Source organism: Euprymna scolopes, chromosome 1 (genome assembly GCF_053919585.1).
Source record: "Euprymna scolopes isolate OS-2025 chromosome 1, ASM5391958v1, whole genome shotgun sequence".
Lineage (NCBI taxonomy): Eukaryota > Metazoa > Mollusca > Cephalopoda > Sepiida > Sepiolidae > Euprymna > Euprymna scolopes.
This window is the reverse complement of record NC_136482.1, coordinates 147,102,351-147,130,318: the sequence shown is the minus strand read 5'-3', so window position 1 is coordinate 147,130,318 and position 27,968 is coordinate 147,102,351. Positions and strand designations below refer to the sequence as shown.

Sequence of the window (27,968 nt, the reverse complement as noted above, 5' to 3'; positions counted from 1 at the left end):
TAGACAAGTCTGCTCTCAAGAAATCTAATATAGAAAAGGCAAAGTGTGTGTGTGTGTGTCTCGCAAAAACTTCCGACAGATGCGTCGGAACGTAACAAAATCAGTATCATTCTAAATCTTGGTCTCTCGGATGACAAGATTGGCTAAAAACATTAATTCCTTGACCCTCAACTGGGCAGTTTTCTACATGGAGATGGGGGGGGGGGTCGTTTTTTTTCGTTGACATTTTCGCAAGCCATCGTCTCCTTTTGATTGACTACCCTTAATTCAAACACTCGCGACTTCTGGTTTTGCGATGGACACATCAGCTAAGATGTTACATATTTTTTTCACCTTTTCTTCCTTCGTGTTATGTGTTCGAGCCTGTCTGCCTACAATCATTTTTTTTTTTTTTTTTTTTTTTTTTTTTTTTTAACACCTCTATCCACTCGGGCTGCCTACTGTTGTTTTGTATCCCCCCCCCCGCTACTATCACACTATGACTACACTACCTCTCCAGACCCGGGTAACACCGGGTACTCCCACTAGTAACTGATAAAGCAAATTTTAGTCCTGTTTGATAATCTTCATTCTGGTATGAACCTTTTATATTAGCTATTAAAAAAAAAAAAGGGTGATTAGAGTAATATCTTTGTGGCAGCAGACTCCATTTTGGGAGGTATATAACTCTTATAGGCAGTAGATTGTACTAAAAGTCCTGCACTTTCTAATCCAACCATTTTTCTACAACTTTAGCAGCAGATTATGGATGTAAGGTTTCAATTTCAAATATAGAGTGGAGGAGTAATAAGAACCTATCAAAGGTAGAGGGCGTTCTCAAGGAGAGTGAAATTCATTTGAACTTTAGTAAATACAGAATCTGAGCATTGGTAGTGAAAGAAGAGTATATTAGTTTTACAGGTCTTGAGAGTAACAAGCCACAAGCCACTTTTTCTATATTTTACCACATACTCCAAGTTGGAAGAGAAATAAATATCTTGATCGCCAATGGTTATCATAGTTAATTTCTTCAGCATTTCAGTTTAGTATGTTAGGTTTTGTGTTTGGAGTTAAAGAATATAGACGACTCGTTTTGCATTGTGCATTATAAAAGAGTTACTGTTTACAAACTTAGAATTTGAACGTTTATGTTACACTTATAAAAGCAAACAATTATAAATCTTAGGATAGAATTAATAAAATTAATAGAATATTAATAGAAAAGAAACTTCTGCACGTGGCATGTATTTTTGGTCAAGAAGCCACAGATAGGAACATTTACACAAAACGATGAGTGACTGGAAATGCACATAAAAGTATTTCACACAATGGGTATCAGCATTTTATATCTGGCTTTAATTGCATATCGGTGTTGAACATCATACTTTCCTTCTCCCAAGTTTTTTTTTTTTTTTTATCTGTTGGTTAACTTCAATTATGACAATTCGACTCGCTTTCCAAGAAAAACGAGATTAATAATGATTAAGTCTTTAGATTAATGTTCTAAAGCTTTATAGTTTAAATTTCAGTTTTATAAACGAATCATTTTGTTAGAAATTCCTTCATTAAAGAAAATAAATTATGAAATAAAATTTAAATTCAGTTTGGAAATCTTGTAAAAAAAAAAAAAAAAAAAAAAAAAAAAAAGTTAAAAAAAAGTTTAAAAAAATCAGATTTAATCTGATACTTAGACATTCATTTTTTTAAATTTTTAAATTTTTTATATATACAAATGTGCTTTGACTGTAATCTTTTGAGTCCAAATCTTTTTGATATCTAAGTTGATTCCAGATGACAGTTTCAGTCATGCTTGGATTCTTGTTGATTTTCTACAGATTAAGTGTATTATTTTTTTTTCTTCTCTAATTTGTAGTTACAAAAAAAAAAAGCTGAAAACCTTCCATACTACATTTTTTTTATTATCAGCTGACAATTTTTCCAAAGATATGAGAGAAGTTGAATCTAGTGTTACTAAAACAGTGAGGTTTGAAAAAAAAAAAATCTCTTGTAGTTATTACAAGATTGATCACTGAAAATGCAAAAGATTTGTGCAAAGCTTGTCCCAAGGGTGCTCAGAGAAAATCAGAAAGAAAGACGTCATGACAGCAGGGAGATGGTTGAGCTGATCAATTCAGATTTCACAGTTCTTGATGCTTTCGTGACCTATGATGAAAGCTGGATCTACTGCTATAACCCAGAGACCAAGAGACAGTTCCCAGTGGAAGCATGCTGGTTCTCCCAGACCTAATAAGGCCAGACAGAAAATCCACCCAGAGACTTATGATGATCCCCTTTTTTTTTTTTGACAGGACAGGCATGATCTACATACACTGGGTTCCCACTGGACAACAAGAAATACTGTTGAGATTTTAAGGGAGTTCAGGAAGAGATTCCGTTGGAAGAGGCCAGCATTCGTCAAATCGGGGTCAGTCGTATTTCCACCAAGATAATGCACCAGTCTACAACTCCATTCTTGTCACAGACTATTTGATCAAAATGAGCATCAAGACAGTTCCTCACCCTCCCTATAATTCAGACTTCGCTCCATGTGACTTTTGGCTATTCTCTAAGCTTAAGAAAAATCTTGGGCAGTCATGATGAGACAATTGAGAAGATGAAAGAGGCTGTGATGAAGGTCATTGACACGATCACACAAAAGGACTTCCATGGTGCCTTCTAGAAGTTGTTGGAACAGTACAGCAAATGCATTGCAGCTGGAGGGGATTACTTCGATGGGACTAGAGTTTCATGTGTGTATTATAAAAGAGCCCATATGAAAAAAGTCTGAAAACTTAATGAAGGCACCTTGTTTGGGCATTTTATCCTGTTTTTCATAAAAAAATTAAATTGTTTAAAGTTCATCAAATACCCCCCCCCCAAAAAAAAAACCCGGAAAAGGTTGAATCCACATAATTAAAAAAAAAAAAGAAAAGTTTATTATACTACTAGCTTACAACTATTTATTCTACTTTGATTTTATTTGAAAGTTCATAAACGGTGTGACATATCTTTTATTATTATTGACTAGGAGTTCTCACACAGGTCATTTCCACAGATAAACTTTGCAAATGAATTTGAATTATTGCAACAATCACTTACCATTGATTTTTCGCTGGCAGCGACCATTGGTCTTCACTGGAATTTGGATGGGAATAAACCTTCCTATGGTCCCAGTCCTTTTTGCATCTATCTAGTGGAGTTCTGGTTAGTGTTTGCCCTCCTCATTCTTTCCATCCTTTTGGACCCTTTGACTATTTGGTGTGGTGCCATCAATGCTGACTCTGCTGTTTTTTTTTTTTTTTTTTAAATTAAAAAACTTTTTTTAAGGATGGGATGGGGAGATAATTTGCAATTTTGTAGTTTCAGTTTTCTTGGTTGCATCTTTTTATTTTAGTTTTGTTGCAGTTTCTATATGTCTGCTTAGTGTTTGTCACTCATGTGAATTTGTTTCCGTATTCTAGGGTTTTTAAGATTTCAGCTGTTTTCAGTATGACCGTTCGTTGCCTAATCTCGGTCCCCCCCCCCAATTCCGATTTCTCCTAGTCTTTATTATTTTTTTCCTGTAAGATGAATATGTGTTAAAATAAAACTAAATCATTAGAATTTATTCAAAACGGTTTTCAAAAATAGTGATCCCATCAATAATGTCATCCATATTTTTGATATATAAAATGAATTAAGCTTTAATAGATGATACTACATTGATATTGTATAGTTTGAGCTTCAGGCAAATACCAAATCTCCATGATGAATAGATATAATAAAATATTACTAGATTTCTTCCAATGAAGTCCGATTCAAAAATGTTAGTTAATCATTTGGGTAAATAAATTAATAACTCTCAGGACTCCATAGACAAATTTATCTTTAGTTGATCTTTGACAACATATTTTCGTTTAGTAGCCAAATAGAAAAGTTACTAACCAAACTCGCACGATTTTTGGAGTATGACTATCATAACGATTTTTTCTGTATTTCTTTTAATGAATGTAATTCTAAATATGCATCGAATTTTATGTTAATACTTGGAGGAATAAACATTCAAATTTCTTCAGATGCTTTTTAACAGCCTTCGTTTAAAAACAGTATATTGTATTTTATTGTTTTAAATAATTTGATTTCGCTCGTTAAAAAAAAGGTTCAAGAGATATTTTTCATTCAGTAATGAGCTTTGGAAGATTGTTGGTGAAAATAAACACAATCCCCAAAAGCTAAGTGTTTTATCATTTCTAGTCGTCACTTGGAATTATCACTGACAAATATGACTTATTTCACTCGAAAACCCTGACTTATTCTAACTTGTCCCATTTCGTGTTGGATACACGGAATGAACAACATGGACATTAAAAGAGGGTTCCACTATGCTTATTAATTATAATTGCTAATTCCAACAACCCTGTTCAAATCTTTTAACATCTGTTCAAATCTGAATTCTAGTGACATTTTTTTTTAACTTGTCAACTGAAGGATAAATAATTAAATGGCTGTTGAAATAACTGATTATTTTTAAGCTCATGTTTTATCTGGCACAAGGCCAAAAAAAAAAAAAGTAGAGCACCTAAGGTTTGATGCCAACTCCTAGGTTCCAAAAATTCCGATTCGGTCTTCCAACATCTTAGTAATGTGATTATCCTCATAGTCTTGTGTCAGACTGTTTTAATAGAAATGTGAATTAACGTGGCAACATTTTGTTCGTTCACTTTCAATGAAAACGAAACAATTCCTCGCAGGATTTTCCAAATCCGCATCAATTCTAACGTTGATCTCCGTTGTCTTTTTGCAACTTTTTTTCTTTGACGTTTTTACAGTTTCTTTCAGCTTTTGTTAATTCTGCTTCAATGATTGTCCATACAGGATCCATAATCTTTCGGATGGAATGGTTGCACTTAATGGATGAAAAGATTTTTCTTCCAATTTATTTCAAGTTAGAGAATATCTGCTTTGATCTAAATCTGATAACTTATTCTTGCACACCTACGTCTTTTTCTTTTTTTTTTTTTCATTTTTCCTTTCCTTTTTCTTTTTCATTTTTCCTTTCCTTTTTCTTTTTCATTTTTCCTTTCCTTTTTCTTTTTTCATTTTTCCTTTCCTTTTTCTTTTTTCATTTTTCCTTTCCTTTTTCTTTTTTCATTTTTCCTTTCCTTTTTCTTTTTTCATTTTTCCTTTCCTTTTTCTTTTTTCATTTTTCCTTTCTTTTTTCATTTTTCCTTTCCTTTTTCTTTTTTCATTTTTGCTTTTCTTTTTTTTCATTTTTCCTTTCCTTTTTCTTTTTTCATTTTTGCTTTTCTTTTTTTTCATTTTTCCTTTTCTTTTTCTTTACATACTTATTATTTTCATTCCGTTTTTCTATTTCATTCCGTTTTTCTATTTCATTCCGTTTTTCTATTTCATTCCGTTTTTCTATTTCATTCCTTTCTCTTTCATTCCTTTTTTGTTTTCTCTTTGGATTTATTTTTTTTTATTGTCTTTCCTTTTCGTTTCTTGTCTTTTTATTTTATCCCTTGTCATTTCATTTTTCTCCTATTTTCACTCCTTTTATTTTTCTTTGTTTCTCTATTCCTTTCCCTTACTTTCTACTTAAAAAAAAAAACCTTTTACCTTCACTTTTTTTTCCTTTTCAACTGGATGAATAAATCAAACTACTTTCTAGCATTCTGAACTTTCACTAAAACATGTCTGCATTGAATAAAAACGAGATTGAATTGATACAAGGCAATTACTTTGATGCTCAACTGACTCGGCAGACAATCGTGTCGCTTGTGTTAATCAATATCACTTAATGAATCTTCGGCTTCGTATTCCATAAATTATTGCTGTGAAATCATCTCAATTGATTTAAAGTAAAATATCAAATATTAATGGTTTTTATTTGCTTAGGTCAAAATGCTGTAAACGTAGAGTTGCATTTGTCTGTGATAAACAGAGATTATGATGACTTTGGTGTTAATGTTTTTAACAGGCATTAATTAATTCGCTTATTTCACACCTTCAGCATGTCTGCCTTAGTTTCCACTTATTATGAAATCATTTAAGGGAAGTAATTCCTCTAACATGAACATTATCTACATATCAATACGATAGTGTGTGTGTGTTTTGTGTGTCATGCTTACATCCGTGTCGTTTGATATGTTCTATTTCTTATGAAGAATTCTTGGTAAAATTATTTATAAGTTTTGGTTTCGGTTTCGACTATAGCTGTTGGAACTTAAATCATCTATTTTTTTTTTTTTTGTTATAAATAATTTTATTAAGAATTCTTCATAAGTTTTAATTTCGGTTTCAATTATGGCTGAAGGAACTCAAGTTATATATGCATATATTTTTTTTTTTTCATAAGTTTTTATTTTGGTTTCGATTCAAGCTAATGCACCCAAGTTATTTGGATATATATTTTTTTATTTTTGAAATCGCAACTTTATAATATATAAAAATCGATAGAACATGAACTGTATATTAATAATATATACGAAATCTGCAAGAATTAAAATATCATATTTAAGCATACTTTACGACCGAGCTTTGCCGGGCGTGCCTTCTAGCTTAGATAAATACTTTTGCGGTTTTAACAAAAAATCTACAATAATATCAGGACGTCTCCATTTACACTGAACATCTACAGAATGCCAACATCAATATATTATATATGAATGAGTCCCCTGTGGAATTTTCACAGGTCCCACTAGTATATATTACAATGATAAAGACATTCTCATTATCCATTGTTTAATTTGTGTCTATTTGTTTTAATGTGTTCACAGATATCCGACAATCTGCTGTGCACCTAAAATGTTCTCCGATAGTGTCAACAGTGAATGTCATCTATTTTTTATTTTAATTTTGTTTACTATTATCCTCATCTTCTAGTTGTTTCATGTTTCGGCCAATTACTCCTCTGGCCTTTATCAGGTGGTTAACCACGACTGGATAGGAATGTCGAATCTCCAAACTGTATCCGTAGCAATTACTGTCTTCCATAATTGTCGTCTCACCACGGTTTGGCCAACTAATCTTCTGACTGGCTTTGGGTGGGATTGAAACTGCTACCTTCAGACAATGCTCACCTGGAATTGTAGACATTCTGCATCTCTATCTACTACGCCACGGGCCCCGTGGCGCAGTGGATAGAGGTGCCGAATATCTATGCTCCCAGGTGAGCATCATCTGTTCTTGTTTGTTTGTTTTACTCTTTTTTGACCTGTCGACATCTGTTTGTCAGTGATCCAATAATCTTCATAAGCTTTGCTGTTTGTAAGAATGATGTCAGGAGAATCGGTAAAAACACTTTATATGAGCATGAAACTGTTTATTAATAAAAGAAAAAAAAAATGATAACTTTACCAGAAGGATATTGTAAATAATGTGAGTTTGCCATCTTCTTCTGTTCTCTCTGCTAACGGGGAGACAACCCTACTCTTTTAGAGTTATTTCCCTTTCCATTTATAATAGGCTTCAACACCATTTCTCTCTGCTCAGTTTGTGCAAAGAGTTGGGTGCGACTCACTTTTTCGTGGTACTTGTAAGCATTGGATGCACAAGAAGTGCAGTGGAATTACTAGTAGATTCAAAGATGATGAGCAGTTTATATGCAAGAATTTAAAGACTACGCAGATGGATAAGAACTAACTGCATTTGGATTGTTTGCTTCGTGATACGACTGGAACAGATACTCATGTGAGAGTTAGGAGTAGATGAAGTAATTTCAGGGTACATACTCCATACAGGGTAAGTTTAGGGAACTGTCACCCATGGGAATAGTCGATCAGGCATGTGTATGTAGCATGATGTATGGAAGTGAAATCTGGCTAGGGAAGATTGAGTGTGTTGTATGAGGAGAAATTTACCATACTCGAGTTCACCAAGCACAAATTATTTAGATAGTAGGTTCTTATAGAATTGGTCTATATGTTCTACCCAGTAGAACTGACACTTAATTAGGGTTTGATTAAATCTTTTTAGTGTTTATTCAGATTAGCCCTTATGACGACATTTAAAATTGAAGAAAATACAGAAATGTTTGTATAATGTACGTACAGTTATGGGACAAAGATGAAAAATTCCAAAAATCATGTAATTTGATTTTTTTTTTTTTTTTTTTTTTTTTTTTTTTTTTTTTTTTTTAAATCAAGAAAATCAAATTTTAGTTGTGAGGGTGAAAAAGTGAAATCAACAAATCTGTGGACAAGGGCATGTGGAAACTGTCAAAATAATTGCTGATTACCTCCCTTTATGTTCTCTAATTATGGCATAATCTGTCTGATCTGTAAAAAAAAAAAAAAAAAAAAAAAGACAAATTTGTTTTTCGTAAAAAAAAAAAACAAAAAAAAAACAACAAAAAACTACTTGATCAATTTTTTGATTTTTGGAATATGATCATCATTCCATGACAAGTAGGTACAATAGAAAAGTTTTTCTTCATTTTTGTATAAGTGCCAATCTGAATATGCACCATCTTTTTTATATTTGTTCTGGTGAGAACCTTTGTGTCAGGAATCTTTAAATTTTATGTCCAATATTTTCTTCAGAAAAGAGATATTAAAGTGGTTCAGTTTTCTTGACTGACACTTGTAGACAATAGCACAATAAATTTTTATATCGCACATTCTTGCAAAGCTGTCTAAATTATCATATACAGTTTGATCTCATTTTTACATGCTGGCATGTGTTAGATGACTTTTAGAAATTAACTTCAAAATTAACCGATTTGTGGCCAGGAATTTTTCCCCTTCTTTTAAATCCATCTTTATCAGTTTCTTCCAGTTTTCCTATCCTACTTCTCAAAACCAAACAACTCTATACCATTTCAAATTCAAAATGATAATAATTAACTTCAAAATGGACTTGTTTTCAAGTAAAATAATTGATAAGCTTCAAAATGAGGAATCCTCAACTTCAAATTTAGAATTAATACAATACAAATAAATTTAATATTTAATTTATTTTTACTTCAAAGGGATACAAAATAATATAAATTTTTCAAAGAAATTTATTTAAAATTTAATATCATCTAAGTTAATGAAAGTATTATTAATAGCCTCGGAGAACATTGCTGAAACTAAATTCTTTAGTTGTTAAAGACCCCTGGCCATCACCCCTTAAAGTCTCAACAATTGAATCTGCTAAAAAAATTGAAGCTGCTAAAAACAGCTTATCCTGCCTTGACAGAGTACAAAATAGACTTTGTGGCTTAGTGGGGGATGCCCTTTTCTCTTCCCTGCAACCTCTCTCCCACAGAAGAGACGTTGCAAGCCTATCTTTGTTTTATCGTTATTTCCATGGCAGGTGCTTGTCTGAACTCCGATCTCTGGTCCCCCCTCGCCAATCTTTTACGAAAAACACCCGTCTAGCTGAATCCACTGCCAAAAACTTTCCCCACTCTTTATCTATGCCTAAATCAAAACGTAGATTCCATGAACAAAGCTTCTTTCTTAGAACTGCATGCCTATGGAACTCTGTTCCGTCTGCCTGCTTCCCTCCTGACTACAACTTGGATGTCAAGTCCAATGTAAACAAATTTCTGATTAACCGCCCCCCTTAAGTAGACACTTTATTAAATATCTACACTAATGTACTGTACTTACAATAACCCTTATCCCTGAGTGGCTTCCGGGCCTTGATAAGTGGTGACCACCTTGTAAAAAAAAATCTGCCATACTTCTTTTTATGTCAGCTTTTATGACTGTCAAACCTTTTCAATAGGATTTAACATTGGACTATAGGGGCCAAGTCTTAAAATTTGATGTTGCGAAAATTCATCCTCTTCCATAACTTCTTCAAAATAAGTATGGCAAGGGGCATTATGAATAACTAAGATGACACCACTTTCATAAATTTCATTTGCTTTTCTAAGGCATTCACTGGTCCATTCTTTTGCATCCTCTTTTTTGAAAGATCCTCTTCTAATTTTATGATGAATGAATCCATTGTTACTAATACACTCAATAACTTGGATGTTATTTCCCCTGGATCTGGCTGCGATTGTAGTGTACTTTGTGCCTTTTTAGAGCAACCTTCTCTTCTTGAAATATGGAGATTAAAATTGGTTTCATCCATATTGTAGACTTTGGAACGGAAATTCTAGCAAAACTACTGCGTAATCTTTTCGTTTCCCTCTTATTTATGTTATTATTGGCAGCTTCTGGTTCATAATGAACCGCTTTTAAAGCTAAGGCCATCGAGTCCAAAATTCTTCACACAGTATTGAAAGCTGTTTCACAATCGTTTTGATCAATGAAAGACCTATTGGAATATTTGTTGTGAATTTTCAGAGAAAAAAAAATGAGCTTTCAATTATTAATTTTGTTTTCGTATATACAATCGTCAGTTTCACAAATTTTTGAAAACCTGTTATGTTGACCAAGTTTTACAGGGTGCAACGATAAATTTGCTGACCTAATGAAAGCAACACTACAGCTTTATTATTAAAACTTTTATTGAAATAATCAATTTAGGTTACTTGATTATGTAGTGCAGCTGACATCTATTCAATGTGACCGCCTTCAGCCTCAATCGCCACCTAGATACGTGTCCGGAACTGGGAGCATGCCTTTTTCACAAGCGCCAACAGGAGCTTGGTGAATACTCGGCAGACGGTGGCGATCGGTCTGACTTTGGTGTTGTGGGAGGTCATGTTGGTGATATTCTCAACGTATGACCAAATAAAGTAATCCAGCAGGTTCAGAGTCTGCCAAAAGCCAACTGATTGCACCAGGGGATCACCACACACTTCAGCCAATCCAGGTACACTTTGGTGTTGACCTTCAAGCCGATTTCAAAGATATGAGGTGGCATGATATGGTGCTCACTTGAAATCCCACCAAAGATCACAACCATGGCCGGAAACGTTTTTGATCTGTGCCGTCAATCAGTCCGGATTTAAATTTTGAGTGTGCGAGCAATGGTCCTGTTGTTATAACTTAGATCGGAAGAGAGCACGAGTTACACAGTGGTGCATCGCCAATCTCGCTCGTTGAACATTGCGCCACTTTCAGACACGATAGAAAACTACTACCACTCTTGGGATTTGTACACAACTGGCCAACTAGTAGATGGTCTGCAACAAAAAATGAAAACCGGTTTTTATCAAACGGAAATGGAATCATGGCATCTTTTCTAGGGTGACAGTTTTATCATTCCACTCCGTATAAAGACTTCTGCTTTAAATCTTAAGTGTGTGACCTATTTTCTCAAAATACATTTTTATCCAAAGAGATTAAAGATATTCGTTATCAAAAGTCAGATAGCAAACACATTTTTGTGAAAAAATACTTTTGATGGAGATCATTTTATGAGATAATGATAATTTGGAGATAATTGTTATTTTTAGGAGACGTAAAATGTGCGGTATACATTTCAAGCAATTTAGACAGTTTTTAATGAGGACAAGTTTGCATTCCATGCTAACGTCAAAGCATTCTTCTGCAGACAAGGGCTATTTAGCTCTTTGGTCCACATAACTAAAGCTTTGCAATATTTCTATTTATTGGAATAAATGCTAAAAATGACCAAAAAAAAAAAAAAAACTGACAACGCTACCCATCATAAGTATTTCCAGATTACAGAGAAAAAAAAAAAATTGAATTAAAAATTTAAAAAATCTACTTCATTTCATGATGTGAAATATCTAAGTTTATTTTAGAACAAAATCATCATCATCTTGTATGAATCCAAAGATTCTATTGTTGGCATTAGTTTACCTGATATCTTTCTAGTCAGAATTCTCTCTAGAAAGACATTGGAGGTTGCCAACATACTAAGTGAAAGTGATTTTTGTGGAACAAACTGAATTTGGGACTTGGTACACCCAGGCAGTCAGTCTGTGTTATAAATGCTAGACGATCATCACCTCCCAGAGTAAAAGTAATACTGCTTGAGTTAATGATTTCATGAGATTGGTATCGTTTTGAAGCTCGACTCTTCAGATGACAAATATCGAAAAATTGGTTAAAAACATTAATTCCTTCATCCTCAACTGGGTACTTTTCTACAGGAAGGGGTCACTTTTTTCGCTGATATTTTCGAAAGTCCTCCCCTCTTTTTGATTAGCTAACTTTCGGTTTGGTGATGGGCGCAACAGCTAAGATCTCACTTACTTTTTTTTTCCACCTTCGCGTCATGGGTTCAAGCCTGCCTGCCTACTACCATTTTTTTTTTTTTTTTTTCTCAAAACACACCTCCAAACACCCGGGCAACGCCGGGCACGTGTCTAATATTTGTTGACGAAACTTGAATACAATCTATATATTAATACGATAGTGTGGTTGTTATTTTCTGTGTCACACTTATATCCTGGTCGTTTAATTGGTATGTATTTCCATTTCTTGTCATAAATAATTTTACCAAGGAATATTCATAAGTTTTGGTTTCGGTTTTGATTATAGCTGATGGCACTTAACTCATCTATTTTTTTAATAAATAATTTTACCAAGAATTCTTCATAAGTTTTGGTTTGGATTATGACTGAAGGAACTAAAGTTATATATACACATATATTTTTTCATAAGTTGTTATTTTGGTTTCGATTCAAGGTAATGCACCCAAGTCATTTGGAAATATATTTTGCGATTTTTGAAATCGCAACTTTATAATATATGAAAATCGATAGAACATTAACTCTATAATAATATATACGAAATCTGTAAGAATTAAAATATATTTAAACATACTTTACAACCGGATTTTGCTGGGCATTCGTGCTAGCTTAGATAAATACTTTTGCAGTTTTAACAAAAAAGCTTCAATAATATTAGAGCGTCTCAATTTACGCTGAACATCTACAGAATGACAACATCAATATATTACATATAAATCAGTCCCCTGTGGAATTTCTACAGGTCCCGCGAGTATTTTATTATTTTTTAAACTTGATTTTAAAAACATTAGTTGTGGAATTGTATGTTTCGAGCTTGTTGTTATTCTTAATGTAACTTTGTTTCATAAGAGCTTTTACTCCATCACAAAGGCAATTAGCCTCAACTTTGACCAGAGAATATATGTTAATCTTTGATTGGCCTTAAAGGGGTTTCCTGTTGATATTTCCTGCCAGTTTTGTAAGCGCTGCTCGAGTCTTTCATCTTTCAACATTTTATACCAAGTTAACTCTGGTGTTTGATCTTTTAAGAATGAATTTTATTTTCACTTTTTTATTTATTTATTTATTTATTTTTTTTTTTTTATAAAAATGAATTATACAAATTAAGTGGAAATATTCCATTTTTATCTCAACAAAACCTGCATCAAATTTGACATAAAGTATCTTTCAGGTATCGGTGATCTCGTTTGGGCGTTAAAATAGTACTACCACCACTGCTACTAAAACCAATAAATGCTTGTCAGCTTCAAAACTAATAGCTAAAATTGCACCAAATTTGGTATGAAGCATTAATGGCCTGTTATAGGAAAAGAGTGTAAAAATTCTACCACTGCAGATTTAATGCTTTCAAATATGTGAGTTTTTTTTTTTTTTTTTTTGTATAATAGACATGACAAGGTATAAAACCACTTCATGTAAAGAGCTAAAAAAAAAAATACTAGTTCAAAGTCACAAACTAGCCAATGATGAGTTTTAGATGGATATATTCCAATCCAGAAAACAGTAATTCTTCCCCCTTTGTCAGAAACATTGCTGACAACAAGATAAAGAAAGCGAGAGTTATGGGGCTCTTGAAAGTAACGCTAATCCACTTTTTACTCTCCTAAAGATTCGTCAGAATTGCCTTGTTTTTTTTTTTATCATAGGACACTAGGTGTATCATGGATAGATTAAGCTACTAATAATAATTATTTAGATGCTCCAAAGCTATTGTATAGAATTGCACTGAGCTTAAAGATCCCTGCAGATGCCAAATGTAATAACTAATTACTTAAATCATATTTTAACAGCCCTCTGTAAGAGCTAGACCTCATCAGCAGAAAATATTGGTTGAATTTGAAAAAGAATATACAAAACAATGGCAATATTGTTAAAAGCATAGTGATGCTAATGAAGGCTTAAACTGTGCTTTAAATTCACATACAAAGGGAAACTGTTGGGAAAAGTTATGTCATGAAATTTTAGTAATTCCATTCCTTTCCAATCCCCTCATAATATTCTTCATCATTCGACTGTCAATCTATCCATCTTATCTTCAAATAGCTTTTAGTGAGAAAGGATACAACAGTGGAACTCTTTTCCAAAACACACTCCCCCTCGGCTTTAAGAAATCAACATGTCTTAAAACTAAGGAGTTGCTATTTATCAAGGCCGGAAAGTCACTAAAGGATAAGATTTAAAGGAGAGTAAGGTGGACACTGAGTCAATACCGTGATGATTGGTTATGATTGTGGTTATTGGTGATTGGTTGTGACGGTGGTTATTGGGTAGAGTTTGAATATTTAAAATGATAGTTTAACAAGAATTGATTAATATTTGACTTGAAAGCGACCATGTTGTAGTCAACTGGAAAGCAGCCTAGCAGTTATCTGTTCCCCAGGCGGGCAGTTCTAGGAAATAAATTTTGCTCATGGAAGTTTTGTTTAGATTTAGTTAAAGCGACAAATGCAAACTATTGACAGTAGTTGTTGCTAGACAAGTTTTTGTTGTAACTGTTTTACAGGAGAAACAAAGTTCAGTCGAGCACCTGCCATAAAAATAACGATAGAGTACAAAAAGACAAGCAACGTCTCTTCTGTGAGAAGGAAGTAGTCTTGCGTTCAGTTTACAAAATTCAGCTGGTGTTGCATTTCATTTCTTTTTTTGTTTTTGTATGTGTGTTGAGGCTCTGTAGCAAATCTATTTTGAAAGGCTACTGGAATATTCCCAAATTATTGCATAATAAATCAATAAGTCAACCTATTTCTACATGATGCTTCCATGTCAAACTATCTCTTATGTAAGTTGTGTCAGCCTTTTTCAATCCCCTTCTGCTTTTCCACTTTAGATTTTTTACTTAAAATCCGAAAGAAAACTGTTTTTTCAGTTTCAAAAGATCTTGACCTAATTATTTTGAAAATATAATTTTATATAAATGTCAATGATTTTTCAGTGAAGTATGTTGGTGAAATTCAAGTTTAAGACTTTAAAAGTTTTTCTCAGGTTTTTGGAGTCAAAGGTTTTGGTGGAATAAAAGTCTGGTTTTAAACAGTCTGAATATTGGAAGATTTTCAAATAAGAAATCTGGATCAGAATTTTTGGAATCTTATGAGTCTGAGTTGGATCTTCATCCTGACTGTGCAACCTTAGCAATTTCTAAAAGTCTAGCAAAAATGTCTAACAATTCTTTATTTTAATGCAATACATAAGACTTGTAACTCATGAGTATAACTAAATCGTTAAGTATTCAAAGAACCTTATCTAATGACGTTTCAAATAAACAATCCAATATTTTTGGTGATGGCACTAATCAACAAATTGTAAAAGAAAGAATCCTTAATATTTCAAAATTGAAGATCAAAAAGAAGTTGTTCTGGAATTATAATTACTGAAATTAAAACCTATTGAACCGTAGGGTATATTGAGCCGAATGTTTTTGATGTTGGTTGCTTCCATATACCAAAGCTAAGCAAAACGAGGATGTTTTTTTTGTTTTGTTTTTTTTTTGTTCTGTGAGTGCTATGCAGTCGTCAGTACATTTTTATGCATGTAAAATTTTAAGGATATCAATTTTTTTGTTTTTCTTTAAGGATTCTTGGTTATTTCCTTCTGCATTGAAAAATATTTGTGGTAGCAGATTAGTTTTATTTTTTTTAATTTTTTTTGCCCCTGAATCTGTTCAACTGTTTTTTGTTTCTACAGCAAATGAAACGCCCTTATTTATTTTTTGTGAGAATATTTTACAGCATATATGAAACCTTTTTTAGGTGTGATTTATTTAATATCAAATAATAGCTATTGTAAATGATTTATTAAGGAAAAAGCTGAGGGAGTTGAGTGTTCATGCCTTTGTCAAATTTATTGGAGCATAAATGAAACAAACTGGTATTTTAAAGAATAATTTTTGCTTTGTCGTAAACACATATATTCAAAGTATACAGTTTATTTTAGATGCCCTCATATATCCCTATAAGAGTTCTTTATGTCGGACGGTTCATCACACTAAAGGTTTAAAATAGCATTTTTATTGGTCTGTCGCACATAAGTTTGAAATAGCATTTTTGTTGGTCTGTCATGCATGAGTTGGAAATAGCATTTCTATTGCTGAATGTGCAAATTAAATGGATAATTTTTGTTACCACTCTGCTTAATCTTTCTGACTGATTTTGTGCTATATCATTGCATCCTCCATTTTCTAAGAGGAAGTGGTGATTCTAATCTATAATATAAATCTCACCTCTCTGTTTAAATGTATGTATGTTTGTATATCTGTCTAAAACCTTTGATAGAGGCAACGGATTTTCATGAAATGGGTATCGTTTTCAAGCTCAACCTTTCAGACGACAAATATATTTCAGTTCCAATTTACATCTATATATATAAAAGGCAAAATGTGTGTGACCATTTCGTGTATGTCTTCAAAAGGCTTTTCTTGCACATGCTCCCGGGGTCGTTACTATCACTTAAAACTGTGTATATAGGTCCTAGATATAATATGTAGGATTTGGGAACGCATGTAGCTTATAGATTTATTTACGTCGACTTTTACAAAATTATTGCTATTTTGGCTTCTCGCGTGTTGATTGGGCTTTTTAGTATAAATAAACTGAAACTAAGCTCAAACGGACGTTCTCAGCATTGCGCTGGGAAAAACGTCCAGCGTGACTTCTATTTGACCTTCTTAATTAGGTCAAATGGAAGCAGCAGAGTTAACTTTTATTGCGCACGCACAGGCGTGCGCAATAAAGTTTATAGTTAAATAAATTATAAATAAAGTTTATAGTTAAATAAATTCAAACCTGCTTAAAGTTGTCTGTCCCCATGGCTCAATGGTTAACGTAGCACGTTTTTTTTTTTTTTTTTTTTTTTTTCACCACATTGATTTCCAACTCAAGGGTACGGGTTCGATTCTCATACTCACCTACCAAAACATTTTTTTTTATTATTTAACACCCTCCCCTCGCAGTTATGTTTTACATCAAGACACCCGGGCATCGCCGGGTACCCCCCGCTAGTGTCTAATATAAATCTCACCTGTCTGTTTTAATGTATGTATGTATGTATGCCTAAAACTTTCGACAGAGGCGATGGATTTTCATGAGACTGGTATCATTTTGAAGCTCGACCCTTCGGATGACAAATATTAAAAAATTGACTAAAAACATTAATTCCTTCATCCTCTACTGGGCACTTTTCTACAGGGAGGAGTTGCTGTTTTATCTCCAATATTTCTGAAAGTCACCCCCTCTTTTCGATTGACTAGCCTTAATTTAAACCTACATCACTTCAAGTTTGGCGATGGTTGCAATAGCAAAGGCGTCTTTTTTTTTTTTTTTTTTTTTTTTCATGTTCTTTACCTCCTTTGTGGTACGGGTTCGAGCCTGCCTGCCTACTATGACGTTTTTTTTTTTTTTTTTTTTTTTTTTTTTTTTTTTTGCTCAACACACCCCTCCAAACACCCGGGAACTCAGGCTAGTTTCTAATGAGAGCAGGTTGATTTAGAAATGTACTCCTACATGGAATTTGTGAGGAAGAAGAGCAAAATCATCAGTATTGTCTTACATTTGTCTATTTCTGTTATTTGCCTTCATCTCTTTTATGATTAGATTTTAAGTGGGCAACATGAATTCTTCTCTGAAGTTTGAACTCGCATCTAATTTTCTGTTCTTTATTACATTTGCTTACACTTAAATATCTTAAATGCTGTTTTTCTTCGATGAGCGACAATTTATTCATGACTCTTGATTTTCTTTAACTTATGAAATATTTTGAAGTACATTAAAAAATAAATTCTTTGTGTTATATTTTAATCAGAGTTGCAAAGCTGGAAGTTATAAGGTCCTATTAGAATTCCACACTTTTGACTGCCAGAATTCCACGCCTCTTGGAATTCAAAAATATCCATTCCGATTCCTTATTTTCAGATCTTGCAATATTCAGCCTGTCTGTTGTTTTTTTTTGGGGGGGGGGGGTAAACAAGTATTTCCGCCCTGACAGTCTTGGTATGAGTCTGACATTTTCCCAAGTTTCCAACTCTGTATCACTGCTTTATATGAATTTTTTGTATTGCATCTTAGCATCATTCCAATGTAAACAGAACTAATTTTGAAGAGGAAAACAAAAATTTCTAAGAAACAGGAAAGAAAACGACATTTTGGATATAAAACTCTTCAAACTTTACCTGCTCCTTTTATTGTTGTTTTTATTTCTTACTTTCAAGCACTGTTTCTTGCCATATTGACTGCTTAATTAAAACAGCTGATCTCCATAGAGAAATAAATAGATTTTAGTTTCTTTGGAACTTTTCTGATTATGGTACACAAATAGTATAGTCTACTGTATTAGGCTTGGTGCCTGGAGCGAATTAAGATCATGTCCAACTAGTTAGGCATCATTCATAATTGAGTTAAACAGAATGGAAAATACAAAGAAATAAAAAGCCATTATTACATAAACTCGTTCCAACATTACGGTGTAATAAACACAAGATACTAATAGCTGTGTATCTTCTCCTATGCTGTTTTCATCCATATGATATGAAGAAGAGAAAACTTTTGTATTTTTTTTTCTCTCTCATTTTTACTTCCATCAAAGTTTGCAGAAATCAAGGGACCCTCTTCATGAGGCTAACACTTTATCTCTATATGAGATACATAGATATTCGAATATTCCATTAAAGTCCTCTTTTATGATCTTAACCACTTAGTAAAAAGGTGAATGTAAATTGCTTTGAATTTTTATTGAAAAAAATATTCTAAGAAGTGAATTAGAAAAACTGTGCTGTTTTCTGTTTGAAACTCATGTCATTTAAGGGATCTCAGGTACAGTGTCAGTTTAAATCTGTCCCTTTCAACTGCTACCATAATTAAGGTACTGTCTGTTTGGTCAAAATTATCAGTTAAGTATTATAGATTTTTTTTTTTTAAATTTTGATTTTCAGACAAAAATGAAAATCTAAAATGATTTTATTATCTTATTGTTTAGTTTATTTCTTTTTAAATTTTTTTCAGTAAAATATCTCCGCGAAGTAACACCATACTTTAAAACAAATTCTGCTCTCAACGAAATTGGTTGGGGACCTCAGGAATACAAAGATGATTCAAAAAACAGTTGGACAGAATCCAAACCGATTCCTCTAAAACTTTGCTACCTCTGCCGAAACATGAATATGCCTGACTCTGAGAAACGAACTATAGAACTTCATTCACCCGATGCTAAAAGCTCTTGCATCCTGCGGTTTCCTGATGCTGCGACAGCCCTCGACTGGTTCAATGCTATCTATTCCAACATTATACTGCTGACAGCCATGACAGTCATCGAAGCCAACCAAATAATGAGCACAGCCCCTAATCAAAGAAAAATCGAACATATGGGATGGTTGTCAGAACAGGTAAGTTTACTCGTGGCTATTCTTTTCTCTTGCATTTCTGGTGAAATGCAACTTTGTTCAATGTTTTGTATCTTTTTTTATTATAATTGTAACATAGTCCTTTAGATGTTAACACGTAGCAAAGAACATAGGACAAGTAATAACTTGACTACTTTTTATTTATTTATTTTTTTTGTAACATTTATTTACTCATTCTCTCACCACGGGCGATTTCTCGCTACGGCCGTGATGTCACTCATGTCTCTAACTCTTTTTATCGACTTTTTCTTTGCATATGCGCGTCAATGCTCTGTTACATAATGAAGGAGAAATAGTGAGAATGAAATGGATTTCAGTAATGAATATATCTAAAAATTATGAAAAACAATAAGGAAGAAAATTAATGGAAATAGTTTTTAAAAGACAATTAGTGAAAATTGAATTTTTGCTAAAAAAGATTGTGTCAAAGGAATAATTATTTCCTGAAAACTGAAAATTTTAGGCCAACTTAGCGAAACTCAGTTTTCATGAAATGTCTTCAAAAACTGTTTTTATTAATAATTAATTTTCTACCTTATTGTTTTTCTTAATTTTTGGATATGTTAATTACTGCGACATGGCAATTAAGTAGATACCATTGTCTTGTCTCCCTTATCAGTACGTGTTGTGTCTCCCTTATTACACTCATAATGTTCAAGAGGGAGGAGGGGGTAATCTAGAAAACAAATCTCACTTGGTTATAAAAAACGTGGAACAACTTAAAGTTTCTGATTTCAATTCCATGCTTCTTAAATAAAATGATAAAACAGTAGAAATCAATAAAAAAAAAAATCCTGACTCTGATTCCTGTAAAAAAAAAAAAAATTGCACATCCTTGAATCACCAGCTCTGATTGATATTATGTTCATTAATTGATTGATAATGCTGACTAATTACCTCAAAATGAACCACTGATATGTTGCACGTTTAAGGAAGATGACTGAATATCCGACACTAACTGGAAGCTGAAGGTGTATGCTTCACATTGGAAAACAGTCGTTTGAATAAAACTCGCTAACAGACGAATCAAGTATTTTGTTTCTTTCCATTTTAAATTCATATTTCTATACATCTATAAAAGTGAAAATGTTTGTGTGTACATTTCCCTACTAAATAATTCTGTCAATTTTCGGTCTAGGGACTCAAGATTTGACATAAGGAATATTGAGATTTGGGAAAATCTTTTTAATCGGTTTTCGGCCAAAAATTTGGCTATCAAGGTGTCAAAGTTCAACGATTTGACCTTTGAAAAGTCTACGAAACTCCTCCGCTAATTTTGGGTCTAAACACTTAAAATTTTAAATGTAGGCTACTTGGACATGGATCAAACTTTTTTAATTTGATTTGAACCCCAAAAAATAGATGTTCAAAATTGTGGTTAAAATTTTAAAAAATTTGACCTCTGTGGTCTCTACCAAATTACTCAGCCAATTTTTGATCTAAACATATGAAATTTTACATAAAGAGTATTCAGAGTAGGGCCAGCTTTTTAATCAGTTTAATTAGGTTGAAAATTTGAGCTACCAAGAGGTAAAAGTTCAAAAGATTTGACCTTTGCGGTGTCTAGCAAACTACTCAGCCAATTTTGGGTTTAAATATTTGAAATTTATACATAACAGGTATTTAGACATGTGGCAAGCATTTTAATCAGTTTTGGGGCGAAAATTTGGCTGCCAAAAGGTCTAAGTTGAAAGAACTGATGTTTGCAGATTCTTCCAAATTCCTCCGCCAATTTTGGGTCTAGAGACTTGAAATTTTAGATGTAGGTAACTTGGACATGGGTAAAACTTTTTATTTTGATTTAAGACTAAAATGATAAATGTTAAGGGATCAAAATTTAAAAAAAAATTTAACTCTGTGGGCTCTATGAAATTACTTGGCCTCCTATGAACTCATTTAAATATGATTTTTAGCCTACTCCTCAACCTGATAGTTAGGTTTGCGATCTCTATTTTGTTTTGTCTGTTTTATTTACGTGCCATCTCAAATGGATGATTACATTTGGGAAAATGGCAGCTTTGTGGATGAGGTTACGACTTTTCCTCTTTTTTTGTTCAATTTGATATCTTGACGTTTTAATTTCCTAAACGGCAAATTTATGTTTTGACCTTTTTCCCCCCCCTCCCCCGATTCCATTCCTTCTTACTGCCAACCACTTTGTCCTTTAAATATCTCTAACTTTGAAATGACCTTACTACATGATACAAACGTATTGGAAGAATACACTTCCCCTCGATGGTTCATGTGATGTTAAGGTTTAGTTTCAGCATTTATTTCATTTACATTTTGGCAAATGAATGACACAACGAAATTAGCTTGTTCTGAATGAAGGAGGAAATCAAGAAAAACATTGAAGGGGTGGGGGAGGGTGATAAGAATGGATTTGAGAAGAAAAGGGATACATAAAGATCTAGGTAGAGATAGATTAGTTTGAAAAACAATTTTTAAAAGGCATATTTAAAAGATAATGCTAACTTAATATACTTAAACTCAAAGTTCAACCACAAAGAGACATAATTCAAGGAAAGGCGAATAAAAACAAGCACTCTGATTGGTTGAAAGTTTGAGTGGACAAAACTCAACTGTAAAAACGTTTACACAATGTAAATCCATGCAATTAGCTTGATTATTTCCCTAAAAAAATAGAGACGGTTCTGTGTAGTTCAGTGAGACACCCTTAAACAAAACAAAGGAATGTGAAGTAAAAATCAGTTAATGTTTTGTCTGAGAGAAGCCCTGCAAGCATTAACCCATGGATGAATTTGATTGGTTAACTAGCTTAACTATACACTACATATATATATATATATATATATATATATATATATATATATATATATATTCGGTAATATGATGAAATCGGGATGAAATGTGGAAAACTTTGTGTAGCTTAATTGCCATATATTTTCAGAACTTACTACATACCTCTACTCATGTATTGAGCACTGTCGAAGTAAATACTAAAGATAGATGTAAAAAATATTCTTCTTATAACATTTTATATAGATACATGAAATAATAAATATATCTAGCAGGACCTGTTAACTGGTATTGCCCGGTGGAAGCGTGTCCCAACCCCCTTGTACAAAATCAAACTGTTGTTAGTGGCTAACACCCAATGTCCTAATGTTAAGAACGGCTTTCGGAATAGACACCCCATTTTATGAGGTGGGGGGGGGAGATAGTCAAAGTATTTGTCCCAAATTTAGCCTTGATATTTGTTGTCAGCATACCCACACTATAAACAAAAAAAAATTGGGGAGGGGGTGGCAGTGTCAGGCAGAGAGAGACATAGATTTGTTTATTGCGTGTACATACAAATCTGGCGGCCACTGAATTACAATGGATAAAGATAATTATATCTCGAAAATTACTTGTCTCCTTGTCAAAGTTTAAAGAGATTGTTTTAATCAGCATAGTTGAAAACCTATAAAGTCATTTTAAAGGAAATTGTGGAAGTGGAGCTAAGATATAAAATTGCCTTAAAAATAAAAAAAAAAGTTAATGTCTGAGCAGTGTCAATAATGAGTCCGGAGAAGAGAAGTGAAAAAAACAAAAAACAAATGAGTGTTTCCATTAGCAATGTAATTTAAAGTAAATTTGTAGTTTAGCAGTGTAAATTATTTGACAGACACAAAAATGATTAAAACTATATATATAAAAGGCAAAATGTGTGTGACCATTTCGTGTATGTCTTCAAAAGGCTTTTCTTGCACATGCTCCCGGGGTTATTACTATCGCTTAAAGCTGTTTATATAGGTCCTATATAATAATATCTAGGAATCAGAAAAGCGCGTAGCGTATAGATTTATTTACGTCGATTTTTACAAAATTATTGCTATTGTGGCTTCTCGCGTGTTGATCGGGCTTTTTAGTATAAATATGTTAAACTAAACTCAAACGACGTATTCTCGGCATTACGCCGGGAAAAACGTCCAGAAGCAATCAGCTCAATCTGGACAATTGGGAGCTGCTTTCCCCTCCCCAACATCTGTTGGGAGAAGAAACAGTCAAATTTGGATAAACAAACCCAAACGCTGCGTGACTTCTGTTTGACCTTCTTAATTAGGTCAAATGGGAGCAGCAGAGTTAACTTTTATTGCGCACGCCTGTTTTTATTAAATAAATAAATAAATTAAAACCTGCTTAACGTCTGTTGCCGTGGCTCAATAGTTAACATAGCACGTTTTTTTTTTTTTTTTTTTTTTCACACATTAATTTCCAACTCAAGGGTACGGGTTCGATTCTCATACTCACCTACCAAAACATTTTTTTTTATTATTTAACCCCCCCCCCCCCCCCGGAGTTTTGATTTACCTCAAAACACCTGGGCATCGCCGGGTACCCCCCGCTAGTTTTTATATAAAACACATTATTAGACCCAAAGGCTGAAGTAAAACCAGAAAAAATTTCATTGTTATTATTTTTCATCATTTTTATAAGACTAAACGTAGGATGTTGGAGACCGCCGTAATGCTTTAAAAATTTGGCCTTTTTTATGTTCTTTCATGGGATCCTGTTTTAATTGAGTGTAAAAAAGGCCTAATTTGGCCATTATAAGACCAATCTGTCAAACTTTAGAAAGGCCAAATTATAAAAGCAATATGGTGGCCTCGACTGGTGTCAATTTAGTTGAATAAAAAAATAATAAAAATGAAATTTTTTTTTCTGGTTTTATTTCAGCCTTTGGTGTAATGTGTTTTATATAAAAAAAACTTTCTATAATTTGTTTCTGTCAACAAACGAAAAAAAAAAAAAAAAAAATAGCATCATGTATGGTGGTAAGTGGTGGAAATCACATGAAGTCCAGGGTCTAGGTAAGCATAGGAAAATAAATCAGTAAGCAAAAGCGTCCCCGGTAATAGAAAAATTGAAAAAGAAATAATGGTACCTGTGCATTTGTTTAAGTATACAGAAGTGGATTCTGGAATAATAGAATTGGCTGGTCTCGGCCATTCAGATGGGGCAGATTTTGAGAAGGGAGGATTTATTATTTTTTAATTGGGGAAATGGAAAAATTATGTTGTGTATGTAGCTAATAACCAGGTATGACGGGTGCAATGGATGTATTGTAGGAAAATGTAGAATAGTTCCCGGTGTCAACTAGTAGCAGTGGGAGGACTAAATATTTATAGAGAAAAATTGGGGCTCCTTCCTCTACAGATGTTGCAATTGTGGTGGTGTTGCTCCTAGGATGCAATGTAGCATTTTATTATGATGAATTAATGTGTCTATAATTGTGTTAAAAAATTACATAGTGGTTAATAGCTTAGACCTAATGAATTAGTATGTGGCATTTGTTATTGCAAACTTCCAGAGGGTAATTTCTGCAGTCAAAATATTATATAGATGTCATTTGCAAAGAAACTGTTTCGTTGTATCACAGCTCAGTGTGACTAAATAGGCAAAGTGCTTTATGCTGAAATTGAAACTCGATTATTTTTTTGACACTGTGTCATATGTGTATACGAAATTTATATAATAAGCTACGCAAGATTTTCTACATTTCATTCCTGTAAGGCTTCATCAGGCTAAAATTATCTCTCTCTCATATATATATATATATATATATATATATAATGTGTAACCCGGATATAAGATACCCAAATATAAGAAAAACGAATATAAGAGATTTTTCTCTGATCCCAAATTAGAGCCTGTGTTACAGTGTACTGTAAACCGGATATTAGAACCCGGATATAAGAGCTGTAGAGGCAGGGAGAGAGAGAGAAAGAGAGAGCGAGAGCGAGCGAAAAAGTGTCTTGTATCAGGGTTACACTAATATATATTGATGATACAACTAATCGGAATCAGGAATCTGAAAAATCAGATTAAATCAAAATTAGAAAAATGTGAGCTTATCTTCTGATGCCAAAAACGATTCTTTTAATTTCTTTTTTTTTTTTTTTTTTTTTTTTTTTTTAAGTTACTTTTCCATGTCTGGTACTTATCACAAATATTTATTAATTTTAAACTGCCAGTAAAACTAACACCTATAGATCATCGTCTCCATCTCCACCAAGTGTATTCATACATCTGTGAAAATGTATGCATATATTACATAAGTTTTTATAGTTTTAAAGTTGATTTATGCCAAATTGCTAAAGCCTTACCTCCTTATTTCTTTTTCATTTTTATTTCTCTGGATTTTATTGTTAAGTTTTGCAACAGTAGTTGTAGTGACATTTTTGCCTTTCTCTGACACAACTGGCCTACTGGAGGTGCTTCTTGCCAAATTTTCAATTCTTTTGAGTGAGTAGTTTTGTGTGACAAACAAAAAAACTACTTAATTGGTCCCCTGACAAAGTAATGATTGGACCTAGTATATCACTCCTGTTTGTCTGTTCGTTCATTCGCACTTTTCTCAATGACCATGCATTGGATATTGTTGAAATTTTGTACAAACATTAGTCATGGTGAAAGTAAATTTTTGCCAGAAAGGAGTTTCTGGGATAACTTTGGTTGCACCCCCCCCCTCCCACGTAGAGGGCATTATAGGGGTAAAATTGTCCCCAAATCATTCATCCATTCATTTGTTTGCACTTTTCTCAATAACCACGCCTTGGATTTTTTTGAAATTTTGTACAAACATTAGTCATGGTGAAAGTAAATTTTTCACTTGTGGAGGGGGAACTCCCACATTCTTGGTTTGTTATAGATTGATATTGTTTGGCTGCAGTTTTCTAAATTTAACAGTCTCTCTGTATTTTGTCTATAAATGCAGTCGCAAATATGAGAATGCTTATCTCATTATTCTTGAGTTCTTGTATTATCTCATTATTCTTGAGCTCTTGTGTTTGTTTGTCTGGATTTTCTGTCTCTTGTTCCCCCCTCCCCTCTCTCTTACTTTATCTATTTTTCTTTTCCCTTTTTTTTCTCTCTCTCTCTCTCTCTCTCTTGCCATCCTATTTTTCCTTCTCATAACGGTTCTCTCTGAAAACTGAAAATGTTAATATTGCTGTGAAAGCGAAGACTTTGAACGGTTTATTATGGCCTTTGTGCCATTAAAGAATGAGTTCCTGTCTCCGGCTCCTCTTCACATATGCACTTGGTGCCTTTCTATTGATTTTGACTTGATTCAAACTGAAGTTGTTTAGGAAAATGCTATAAGTAATTGAAGCAAACAGAACTTGTTGATCTGGTGTTAAAAAAGAAAGTGAAGTTGAAATCTCTCAAAGCCCCCCCCCCCCAAAAAAAAAAAATTCACCTGTCATCAGCTCTATCAATCTGATGATTATCTTATTTGTGAATTTCATTTTTTTTAAATTTTTTTTTTTTTTTTACCAAGATTAATGTCACTAATTATACATTTTTTTTGGCGCTTCTACACTATTGGGACGAAATTTTGGAAATCATAAAACTGAATTTCGCATGAAAACAATGGTATCTACGTCTTCCTCATTTTTAAGATGATTATATCCAAAAATTACGAAAATCAATACGGTAAAAAATTATTTATTAAAAAAAAAAAATAAATAAAAAATAGTATTTGATGAAAATGATCGTAAGACACAGGAGAATTCAAAAGGGAGGTAATTTTCCGTTCTGATTTAAACAAGATGGCGGCAATTTTTCACATGCTACCACGATTAAATTTGATTTTTTTTTTTTAATAATTCAGTAATATGGAGGTAATTTCGACTGCATAATTTGGAAGCTACCATTGTAATTTATTAGAATTGACAAAAAATCACCTGAAACCATTGTTTTTTTTTTTCTATCTGTAAACTTCATTTATTGACTACAAAATCTTGTCCCAATAGTGTAGAAGCACTTTTTCTTTTAAAAATACTTTTAAAATGTATTTTTACTATTTATCACTAGCATATCGTTAAAGTAGCTTTTAGCTGTTTTGCGTGCTGGTCTCTCTTTCTCTCCCCCCCCCCACACACACACATGCACTTAGAGGGAGATTGCGTCCTTTCCTCTTTTAAAAGTTAACTTATTAGTCTGGCCTGGAAGTTAGCTCTCTAGAAACAAAGTTTGATTTCTCAACTTAAATGATATGTATGAGGGAGTAAATATGAAATAAATATTTAAAAAAAAGTGAAAAATTACTTTATGGAATAGTGGATAAGCAAGAGAACATACTAGTTGAGCTAAGGACACAAATACATCATTGAAGTTGAGCCAAGATATTTGATTCATTTGTCCAAATTTTTTACTGAATGAATATGGTCAAATGAATCTACTAAAATAACTTGGTTCAGTTTTAATTATGTGTATATTCTTATTTCTACTAATATGTTAACTTTTTACCTATTATTCCATTAAAAAAATTCTGCACCCCCACACACACACTTTTATATAAATATCTGTTAGACACTAGTGTAGAAATGATTATTCTTGGTCAAGACTCAAATTCAGTTGCAAAGTTAACTTTGACAGTGCAGCCTGATATTCAACCCCTAGGCCAAACGTCATTAATATAAGAACCAGGAGAATTTAAACTCTATATAATAGTCAGAATTAGCAGGATATATTCAATAAGTTCAGTTATATAATGTTTAACAG

The 27,968-nt window shown here is 33.0% G+C and overlaps 1 protein-coding gene across 1 annotated transcript in view; it reads left to right on the top strand.

Moving 5' to 3' along the window:
• Window positions 1-27,968, top strand: part of LOC145276437 (beta-1-syntrophin-like) — a 99,632-nt gene that overhangs the window by 41,576 nt on the left and 30,088 nt on the right. Inside the window, exon 2 of the mRNA XM_080127741.1 lies at window positions 19,057-19,436. Coding sequence (XP_079983867.1) covers window positions 19,057-19,436 — 380 coding nt within the window. The remainder of the gene's footprint in view (window positions 1-19,056; window positions 19,437-27,968) is intronic.